General features: G+C 39.7%; 1 protein-coding gene across 1 annotated transcript in view; it reads right to left on the bottom strand.

The window, feature by feature from the left end:
* AUH (AU RNA binding methylglutaconyl-CoA hydratase) overlaps positions 1-12,048 on the bottom strand; it is a 171,807-nt gene that overhangs the window by 72,589 nt on the left and 87,170 nt on the right. The window contains exons 5-6 of the mRNA XM_075277261.1: positions 9,954-10,046; positions 5,046-5,102 (exon numbers count right to left, since the gene is read on the bottom strand). Coding sequence (XP_075133362.1) covers positions 5,046-5,102; positions 9,954-10,046 — 150 coding nt within the window. The remainder of the gene's footprint in view (positions 1-5,045; positions 5,103-9,953; positions 10,047-12,048) is intronic.

The following is a 12,048-nucleotide window of genomic DNA, read 5'->3' as shown; positions in this document are numbered from 1 at the left end:
GATCTACTACAATAGGCCTTAAGTGTCTTTAAAAAAAAAAAATTTACAAGTTGTATACTGTACCTGACATCCAGCTGAAATGGAAGTAATAGAGAGTACTGTGTAACTTAGGGGATTGTTCACACTACCACTGTGAAGTCCAAAAGACTTTAAACATGGATTTTTATTTTTTTTTAGAAAGCTTATGACATGTTTTTCAACACGGGAGTTAATGCATACGGAGGGTGCTCAGTCTGCATTCTATGGTTAATGTCTGTTGCTCTCATCACGGATGACAGCAACGGAAAATAATAATGGTAGCATAAACCTACCCTTGGTACATTTCTGCAGAATCTGGGCTAAGAACAGCTGGCTGACAAAGCTTCCCTTAAAACGTTCCTTCTAAATGTTCTCTTCAGCTGCATGTTAGACATAGCATTAAAACATGAATACTCTGGCCAAAGGAGATTTAGAAGACGATACTATCCACCTGCACCATTAGGCCTCGGGCCTACTATCGCTTCATTGATGATATCCTAATCATTTGGACCGGGTCTGAGGAACAGCTGAAAACCTTCCATGAACAGTTCAACCAGTTCCATCCCACCATCAACCTGACGCTCAATCACTCCTTCTCAGAAATAAACTTCCTGGATGCAGTCATCAAGATACAGGACAACAAAATTGAGACATCGCTGTATCGGAAACCAATTGACCGCCCTACGTACCTAAGATGGGATAGTTTTCATCCTAAACACATAAAGAACTCCATTGTATACAGCCGGGCCATCAGATACCATCGCATATGTTCAAACCCTGCAGATAGGGACGAACACCTTGGGGGCCTCAAAAACACATTCTTGAGGCAGGGTTACTATCCAAGAACAGTTGATAACCAAATCACCAGAGCCACCAGGATACCAAGATCGGAGTTATTAAAATACAATACCAAACAGGAGAACACTCGGGTACCCCTGGTTGTCACATACAACCCCCACCTGGAGACGCTGAGAGGAATCACACGCAAATTACATCCACTACTACAAAAAGACAACCGTCTAAAATCCATATTTTCTGACCCCCCTCTCCTATGCTACAGACAGCCACCAAACCTCAGGAATATGGTTGTCAGCAGCTCACTGTCACCTCCAACTAACAAAGGAACATTTCCATGTGGACAGAAGAGGTGCAAAACCTGCCCGCACATACTGACCACTGACAGGATAGAGATCCCAAACTCTAACAGGGAATATAAAATCCCAGGTATGTTCACCTGTAACACACCTAATGTGGTGTATTTGATCATTTGCACCAAATGTTCCACTGAAAATCTGTATGTTGGAGAGACTGGTCAGAAACTCAGAATGAGAATTAATTCACATCGCCATACAATCAAACAACAGAGAACTGATCTTCCCGTGCCAAATCATTTTTGCCAGGAAGATCATAATATCACCAATGACATGAAAATCTTGATCTTAAAAGGGAACTTTAAATCAAGGAAACAGCGACTGATTTATGAGTACAAGGCCATGACCCTATTCCAGACGTTGGACAATGGGATGAACATCTCACGTGGGTTTATGTCTTTTTATACACATCATTAAGACAGCCATTAAGATAAGAACTGGGGGATCTGGCAATTGATTGTTTGTTGTTATAAGTATATAGTAATAAGCCTCTTCCCCCCTCCCTCCTGTAATCCTATCCCTATGTGTCCTGTTGTACATAAATATGCAGCCTCTAGAAAGTGTCTTTTAGTTATATCTGAAGAAGAAGCTCAGAGGAAAGCTTCGAAACGTCATATTCTGTCATCATTATGAGTTAGCCATTAAAAAAGGTATCACCTACTGAAGACTTGCAAAGTTTTTTTTGTTTTTTATATTTTATAACCACTGGCTAACACGGTACCAAAACAAACAAGACGATACTAGTATCAGTAAACCAGCTTTTAGGCTAAAGCTGCGGAAATGCTGCGCTTTCTGTTGCTTTTTTTTATTTTTTTTTACCCAAAGTCAGGAGTGGTTTGAAAAGGAATTAAAAATTTAATAATGTCCTTATACTTCTCCCTCCACACCTAAATTTGGCTAAAAAACACAGTAAAATAGGCAACACAAAAAGCTGCATATCCACAACATGGGGCCTTAGCCTACAGAGGACTCTAAACCGCCTCTGCCAGCTCTTGGCATAATATATAGCAATATATAGGTGCTGCTCCACTGATACCAACATAGTTGTTTTTTTTTTTCTTTAGTCCACACTGCTCCCAAACAATAAGTGCTTTTTGGCTCCTGATAAGTTATTTAGGGTGTCCGCCAGGATTATGGTGTCAAGCAGAAGCAAGAAAGGGGCATGATTCTGAGTTCTGAAACTCTCCATCTCTCACTGGAGCTCTGAATCATAACCCCTTACAGCCTGACACCACCCGTCTGACAGTGCAGAGCCTAAATAGCTTATCAGGCATGTAAATTAACTGCATTAATTGCTCAAGTATCATGGGGTCTAGAGAAAAAAAAACAAAAACAACTGGAGTAGGTGGTGGTCGTGAAAGCTCCTCTTTATGTGGGACCTAACAGTAGACTCATGCCACGCTAAGCACAGGTAGCATGCAATACTGTTAAGACTGCCACAGTACAAAAAATCATGTTTTATTTAGGTTGGGGGAAAAAAGCATCATCACTGCTGTCCATCAAGAAGTAATGAAATAAAAGTAAGAGTGTCAATTTGTATCAATCCCATCGTTTATAATCTGCATGAGTAAAGTTATTATGAGACAAAGTGCAGCAATACAAACACTTGAAATGTAAAGACAAAATAACACCAGAGAATATAGAACGCTCATCCTATTTGTTCCAGATATTGCAGGTGGCAATTGCAAAAACACATCGGTTCATTAACAAAAATTACCATATCTTCTATGACAAGATTAGCTTCAAAAACAATGTTTATTTTTTATCATATGTTTCTCTTAAACGCAACACATTTTAGCAAGATGTTAATTCACACCATTTAAATAGTCATTACCTAAACTGACAGCTGAGACAAATAATAAAGCCCGCATTAAAATATTGCTATTGTAAACTGCCTGTCTTTCATAACGTAAAAAAATAAAACTAACAGCCTACTATATGTCGAGAAGATATACACATATGTTGTAAATGAATAAATTCATAAGTATTTTTCGACATGGCACAATTTGCAAAAGCTGACCACAAAGAGAAACCATTTGTCATACACTCAGAAATAATGTATTTGCCATAAGATCCTTTTAGGGTCGGTGGGGGTCTTCTCAGGAGAAATGTTACTCATACATGTAGTATGATGTAGGTTACACCACTCTATAAAGGTGGGTGCTGGTAAACGATCACTCACGACAATGTCAACTTTGTATACAATTAGGGGCCACACGGTGGCTCAGTGGTTAGCACTGCAGCCTTGCAGCGCTGGGTCCTGGTGCTCAAATCCGTCAAGGGCATAAAACCATCTGCAAGGATTATATATTTTTTTTTTATTTTAGTCTGGTCAATGTCTACTAGATGGATAACTTTAAAGTCATGGACACTAATCCAAAATCTGTTACAGGGTCACCTATTAGTCAAGATCAAGTTACAATACTGGTGTCACTTAATGTGGTAGAGGGGGCCCTTCCATTCATTGGACAGCCAGCGTTTGCAAACTACTGCTACAAAGGCTGCTCCGATATTACTAGAAGGAAAAACATACATGGTTACACGTTCACACTTATTTATCCCTTGTTGTTGGGCTGCTAAGACAAGTAAGTAGCTAGGCATGACAAACAGAAATGGCAACTATTCACATTTAGAAAAACTTTAGAAAGGAAACCAAGATGAGTCAAATTAAAATAGGCAATGCTGTAGCATATATATGTGCGTGTGTGTGCGTGTTTTAGGTCATGTTTTCCAGGTGGAAATATTTCTTCTATCTCTGGAGGCATCAAGGATGGAGAATGCCTTTGAGACATTAACATAAGGCTAGTAAATTTCCTGTCCACATTAAATAACCAAGACATTATATATTACTGCAGCATCACACTAAGTAATGCTATTTGACATAAACTTACTGTATCATGAATAGTTAAATGTATCACAGACCGCAGCAAGATCTGATACTGTAAATTGTAACTTTTTCTACTACAAAAGGATAGCATTGGTTTCATCGCACATTTTATTGATTTCCAGAATACTTATAGTAGTCCTGCCCTCTCCAATGACTTACCAGGATAAACTGTCCAAAGATCTTTTTCATACTGCTTTTCCTCCCTACCTCTTCTTTATGCTACAATTCATACAGAGGTCTAAAAAAATGTATACTGCATAGAATTTTTTTTCTTTCAGACTGAATCCTACAGTGACGAATGTAAGTACATGTATTACACGTATGGGGAAATACAATGCGAGAAGAACCTTAACCTCACTCAGTCATGGAGGTCATCATATAGAAGTGCTGAACAGCACTAATGTAAGTAACTTGGGGTGAGAAACCACTATTAGCGGCAGCAACAGATCTGCATGTGTCTGCGTTTCTCTTACTGGCTACTCCTCTTTCTTCCCTCTTCATAGATTTATATGGGGATCTGTTATAGGATTCTTCTGTGAGCTCTCGTCTTTTGCGGGAGATTAAGAATAATGTCTCTTACTCCAGCGGCACCAGTACAATAATGCATCACATGGACAGGAGAATCATTTTTAATAAAAACTATGTAACGATTAAAGGTGTATTCCAGTAACCAAAAGTTACCCCTTAACCAAAGGACAGGGGGTAACTTGCTGATCGGCAAATCAACCCCACAATCATGAGGACTGTGGTATTTCATAGTCAGAAATGCAAGCCATAGCTCTATTCATTTCAATGGATATCAGGGGAGAAAGTCAAGCATTGTACTTCAGCTTTGTCTGGTGGTTTCCACTGAATTGAGTGATGCAGAAAGTCGCATTTATAACTTTATGCTTTGTACAGTACAAAATAAACTGTATCCTAGGTGGCATCTGGAGATGAGGCCAACAAATCACTGTATGTATTAATAATCTTATAATTATTAATCTTACCTGCTCCAGGAATTATGGCCAGCTTGGTTTCAACAAGACCCATTTTTGCCGAAGAAGCTGGAAGAAAAGATATAAATATATAAAATAGCTAATAGCGATAGCACAGGATGTGAAAATATTGCCAAACAAATCTAATGTATGTACTATGCTTAAGATGGTTAGTGGTATTCGAGCAATTTTAAGGGTAAGTTCACACAGCGGAATCCTTTAATTAAAAAAAAAAAAATAAATAAAAAAAAATAGTAGAACAAAGAAGTGTTTTGTGAATCCTTGCAGTAGGAAATCCTTCTGGCACCAGCAGGAAGATATACACAGCAGATTTTGCATGTCAGGTCCCACAGCAAAATCCAAGGTGTAAACTTAGCCTAAATTATTCCCTTTTCACATGATGCTGGAATAGAGTTTGTTTCTCTTTGGCAGTGCCATAAAGATAAATGGAGTGGCAGTGTGCATGATGTGCCACTTATTCATTATTATTATGCTTATTTTTATAGCGCCATCATATTCCGCAGCGCTTTACAGACATTGACAGTCACTGTCCCATATAGGGCTCACAATCTATATTCCCTGTCAGTATGTCTTTTGAAGTGTGGGAGGAAACCGGAGTACCCAGAGGAAACCCATGCAAACACGGGGAGAACATACAAACTCCTTGCAGATGTTGTCCTTGGCAGGATTTGAACCCAGGAATCCAGCGCTGCAAGGCTGCAGTGCTAAGCATTGAGCCACCGTGCTGCCCTATTCATGGATCCAAACACGACTCCCATTCTCATGGCGGATTCCAACTGATCAGTAAGTTATCCCCCATCACAAATAAAATTTGATGACTCATCAGTGACCAAAAAATTTTGTAAAAGTAAACATAAAGGTAAAAAAATTAACTACATTTCCCTCTAAAACTAGCCTGAGTCTACAACCACACCTTTCTATTACTCCCCTCCTCCCCTTACTACTAAACACCCTACCATTATGTCTACACCTGGCTATATTAAACCTATATTACGGAACTACCAATGAGGTACTCTTTGTCAGGAATCCCTGATATTTTACATCATTACCTGATATGCAAACGTAGGTTACGTGTTATTACTAGAAAATCTAATTTACAACCTTGAACCCAACATGAGTCTCTACAACTCAAGAACAAATTACTCAAATGTTACTATTTCGGGTTCATGTACTTTCCTAATTGTTTATTTTATCACAGTCTTGGACTCACTCATATGTTATATTTGGGTGTTTGTCACCCTTAAATAAGTCAAAATGTTTGTTTCCTCTTTCTTTTTTTTTTTAAAAATGTTATGTACTCCACTTCAGTCTGTGATACTGCTTTTTCTCTTGTATATGTAAAAATTGTAAAAAATCAAATAAAATAAGATTTACAAAAAAAAAAAACACATTTATGTTATCAAAAACAATAGTTATGCCACTAAACATTAGTTCAGTAATTCAAAGTAAAGTGAAAACTAACTTTTTTTCATTCTATACATTATTTTTTTTTTTTTAAAGAGAAATGGGCTGCTGAGACTGTAATCCAACCGCACGCCATTCACATAGAGGCCTTAGGGGTACTTTTGGTCTCCCGTCCTGATCAGGCCCCAATGAATCGGACACTTATCCCCCGCTCTATGGATAGGGGATAAGTGTCTATAATGGGGCAACTCCTTTAACATAAACTGGATATATAAACTGGTTGATGATTTTGCGCCTTATTTGCTTTTTTCAAATCGCCGCTATTTTTGAACACTACTATATATGATGTGGTAGAGCTGGTTATTGACATACCTTTCTTGTGTAAAAGTGCAATATTGAGCGTCAAGTAATGTGCTGTAGCCTCCTTTTTTTTTTTTTTTACCTGTGGTTGTTGCACATGAGCACCTGTCGATCTCTGTGTTGGCGGCAGTGACCACTGGCAAAAAAGGGTGCTCTAGAAGTAGCAACCATACCCTGGATGCACCAAACAGCTCATTTACAAATATATTTAAATTGATTTTCTCAGGAGCAAGACTGCACCTTGACATAAGAAAGGAATGTTCACTATGCCACTAAAAGCCCATAAAAAAGCATATGGATGGATTAGAAGCAAGGCTGGTGGTGGTAGTACACTCTTCGGCTAAATCCCCACGTTGCGGAAACGCAGCTATTTTCGTTGCAGATTTTGTTGCAGTTTTTTCAGTCAAAGCCAGGGGAGGATTGAAAAGAGGCAGAAGCATAAGAGCTTCCTATATATTTCCCATTCCTTTGCAACCATTCTTGGCTTTGGCTCAAAAATCGCAGCAAAATCTGCAACAACAACAAAAAAAGCTGCATTTCCACAACGTGGGGGCTCAGCCTTAAAGAGGACCTTTCACCGATTTGGGCAAAGGCAGTTCTATATACTGCTGGAAAGCTGACAGTGCGCTGAATTCAGCGCACTGTCGGCTTTCCCGATCTGTGCCCCGGGTAAAGAGCTATTGGTCCCGGTACCGTAGCACTTCACAGTCAGAAGAGCGTTCCTGACAGTTAGTCAGGTATGTCCTTCTCCATAGCAGCGCCTATAGCGCTGTACAGTGTGAGCAGGGAGGAACGCCCCCTCCCTCTGCTCACAGTGCTCGTCCATAGACTAGCATTATCAGGAGGGGAGGGGGCGTTCCTCCCCGCTCACACTGTACATCGCTATTGGTGTTGCTTGTACAGAAGGACGTACCTGACTGACTGTCAGAAACGCTCTTCTGACTGTAAAGAGCTACGGTACCGGGACCAAAAGCTCTTTACCCGGGGCACAGATAGAGAAAGCCGACAGTGCGCTGAATTCAGCACACTGTCAGCTTTCCAGCAGTATATAAAACTGCATGTGGCCAAATCGGTGAAAAGTCCTCTTTAAGCAACATTTTGGGTTAACTAAAAACCCTTCATTGGGTTATGCACCTCTAGGAGCCTTAGAATGGTCAAAACACTACTGAAGGTAGTTCCCCGGTATTATGTGGTACATTATGTGACAACATAGCACATTAGCCTTTTAACTCTAAGCTTGACAGTACAGAAACCAAGTCTGTCCATACATACGGTATACGCTTGGCAGATTAATGGCTAGCTCGGTTGTCTTGAAACACTGGGTGCAATTCTAACCAGGGTCAACGTCTACATGGAGTTATATTTGCAAGAGTTACCTCTGGGTAGTAACCATGCTGTCCAATATGCTTGCATCATCCACTGGAGTAATGTGCAGCTGTTAAATGCAGTAAATATTGAATTAGGTTGGCATCATTTTTATAGCCTGGCATGTCATGGACGGAAAGAATTGGTTGAAGGCAAGTATGAAGAGAAGTGATCAGAACACCATACCTATGTATGACTAATTTCCATCTTGTTTGGAGTATGTCACAAATACTACAACATCACAATCTGTACACATATTTGTCTGTGTGTGTAGCTAACTATTCAGGGACCTGCATTCTCTGTTATATCCCATTATCGTTTACCAGGGCTTGGGATGTGTCACCATTTTCACTCAGTTTAGCCTTACACACACAAAAAAAATAAAAAGCGGTGTGACAAATAGAACTCACTGAACATTAGATATCTCAATAGCGGAGCTAAAAAAGAATACAAATTATGAGAGAATTTTGAAAAGCAAGATAATATTTTTTTCATTCTATTTTATTTAGGGTCATGAAAATGATCAAGGACAACATAGCAAGCACCAAGGAAAACAACACGAAATGTGAGAACTGCCAGTATCAGAACACAAATAGCAATATTGACAAGCATGTATCGTATTGTTCATAAGTAACAATGTGAACGTTTACCTTGAGAGAGTGGAGAGGATTTAGAATCTTTTTAGAATGATTAATGTATAAACATGATAGTTAACAGTTACAAGATGTCTTATATATGTATTCATCCATTACAAGCCCCAGCTCCAAATGCATACTGGAGGCAGAAATAGCTCATGGAATATATGTAAACAACCATCATTTCTCAGGAGTCTGTCTTGAAGAGAAATGCCCTTTAAATATCACTGTGGTAGACACAAACAAATCCAGGTAACGTATTTGTAAAGGTTTATGTCTAAGCACACAGCATGTCTGGTTGTAAAAAGCAATAGATGCACTACACTTGTAGTTTGCCTTACGTGATAAGCCCCCCCCCCCTCCACCCCCACCAGGTACGGCTTACATGGAAATCCCTGCTGGGTAGTAAGAAGTCTGTGAGTTACTTCCATCATTGACATCTAGTCGAATTTCCTACCTAGCTTATCCTTAGAGTTATGTTGAAGTAATTTATTAGTGTAAAACTTCTTTATATTATCATTTTAGTGTCTTATTGTTTATTGCAGTAAGTATGTTCCTCTTATCAGTGGAACAAGAGATTTTATCTCAAACTCAACCAATTAGAATGTATTCTTGTTCTAGTCTAGACTAGTACTATTAAGCAACCCTTCAATATCAATGCACTCTATTGTGGTGCACCACTACATCTTCTATCTACTTGACAGCTGTGCTGTGGCACAAAGATGACATTTAAAGAGAATACGTCTGAAGATTAATGCTCTGAATTTTTAAGTAATACTCTAAAACACTGCAACATTTCAGAGCAAACTGTGAAACTGTCTGAGAATGGGGAGGTGTTATGGAGCACCCCTCTGCCGCCTCCTTCCCGCCCCACGTGACTTGATTAGCAGGCCTCTTCTTAGGTGAGTAAAGAAAGAGAATTGTAAATCAAGCCAAGCCAGGAACGAAGAAGTCTGCAGGAAGTCACTCCCAAGACGTATTTCCCCATTTCCAGCTTGTTTTTCAGGCAGTATAAATCTCCTGATACTGATGCGGTTCTAATGTATGTAGACCAGAAACATGTGTCTATTACAAATGTCTCAAAGTCATAAAAGAAATTTTCCATTACATGACAGAATCGATACATTAACTTTACCTGCCACAATGATGTCACTTGCTAAAGCCATCTCAAGGCCTCCTCCTAAGGCTGCTCCATCCAAGGCAGCAATGGTTGGCATGGGTAAATTTGCTGAAGAGATAAAACAAAATAAGATTATAAATGTATCAAAACATATGTTATTAGGGCATGATCTCTTAGCTATCCAAGTATAGATAACCCCACAAAAACATAAAAATTATTAGTATATCTTTATTAAATTACTATAACAGGACTAGCTCAGGGATCGTCGTCTCCTCAGATAGAAAAGCACTTTATGGCACAAAAATGAAAGTCCAATCCAGCAGAATATGGTGCAACTGTCCGCAACCAGCAATTGATAGCTTTAGCTGACCAACCACACATGGTCATCATCAGGAAAGAAGTCACACATGCTTGAAATCTTCGTTCATAGAACTTTAATCCACAAACTACTGTATCTTTCCTTAAATGAATGTTCCCAGTGAATGTCAGGGACGAATATATGATCTGGCTGACTGTTATACACAATATGAACTAAATCTGACATCGCTGTATCTACAAAACAATTGTTCACTGGAGGTTCATTCAGTAAAGATGACCTCTAACCATGTCCAACAAATCCAGCTCTTAACAACAATGAATAGGTGTTGCTCCACCGATTCTGAAAACAGATGGAATTTTTTCTCTAGCCCCCAGTTTAGAAGCAATTAATGTTGTTAGTTTTGGTGCCTGATCTGCTTTGTACTGTCAAGAGGGCGGTGTCAGTCAGGAGTAGGCAATGGGTGTGATTCTGAGCTCTAACCAGAGCCAGACAGACATTGCAAAGCCTAAAGATCCCATCAGGCACAAACGAACTTCACTTATTGCTCAGGAACATTGGGGGCGTTAGAATCAGTGCCTATTAACTGATAATACTAAGAACTGGAGTTGGTAGAGATGGTGAAAGGTGCTCTTTAAACAAACAACAACCTAGGTCTATCTGATGTGTACAGCCATATTAAGGATTCTAGCAAGCAATGTCATTGCCAAGCAGGGAAAAATGGATCCCTAACTCTATTATGTTGATTTTTATACAGCTTATATGCAATGGTTCTGGTCAAAGAAAAGTTCTGTTTAATGAGTGCTTTAAATCCAAAGTTACTTGAGTTTCTTTATTAGCGGCGTTCTACTTTTAGGCTTTTGATAAACAATATACAGTATATGTTTTCAACTTAAAAATCATTGTTATGGAGCTAAAATAAAACAGCCCATCTGCCAGTGCATGCCCATTATATAGACAGATTGCGTTCCATCCTTTGTCAACATCCACCCCCACCAAGCAGATGAACTTGAGGGAAAGATGTTGATAACCGTCATAGTAATGATCTCCTCCAGTTCATATAATACAACCAGTTTTATCAGATGTGGGGAAAAAAGCGACCAGATCTTTAGTGTGAAGTGGGCAGGTGACGCAATAGATGTGTCACAGACCACAAAGCAGAGCATTTTTAGTAAAACATCCCTTCAATACAAAACATTCTTTTAACAAGTACACCTACTACAAATCTAGGTTTAGTAATGATCAATGTCAACCCACTTGGATTTGTCTGGGAAGAAGACAAACACATACTTAAAGATTCAATGTAAGATCATTCTAATAGTGAAAGACAAGTTCAGGGGTTCAAGATTAAGCACCAACACGTCTTACTATAAATCTAAATATTTTGCCAGTATGGCAATGCAAGCAATACTGAAGACAATGTATATCACTGGCCATTCAGTCATCAGGCCCAACATGTCTAGAATCATTTAATATCCTCTTCCATCATACCCACAATTTACCTACCGTATTTTTCGGACTATAAGACGCACTTTTTTCCCCCCAAATTTGGGGGGAAAAGAAGGGTGCGTCTTATAGTCCGAATGTGGCGCCTGGCACCCGCCGTAATAGAGAGGCGGATGCCGGCAAGGGATAGACGCCGGGGCCTGAGACATCGCTGTGCTCCTCTGCCCTGCATGAAGCCAGCAGCAGGAGGAGTGATGCTATTCCGCTCATCCGTCCCCCCGCCACTGGCTTCATGCAGGGCAGAGGAGCGCAGCGATGTCTCACGCCCCGGCACCTGTGCCGGCGTCT

This window comes from Leptodactylus fuscus, chromosome 1 (genome assembly GCF_031893055.1).
Source record: "Leptodactylus fuscus isolate aLepFus1 chromosome 1, aLepFus1.hap2, whole genome shotgun sequence".
Classification (NCBI taxonomy): Eukaryota; Metazoa; Chordata; class Amphibia; order Anura; family Leptodactylidae; genus Leptodactylus; species Leptodactylus fuscus.
The sequence above is the reverse complement of the archived record's forward strand: the minus strand, read 5'-3'. Positions and strand labels throughout refer to the sequence as shown.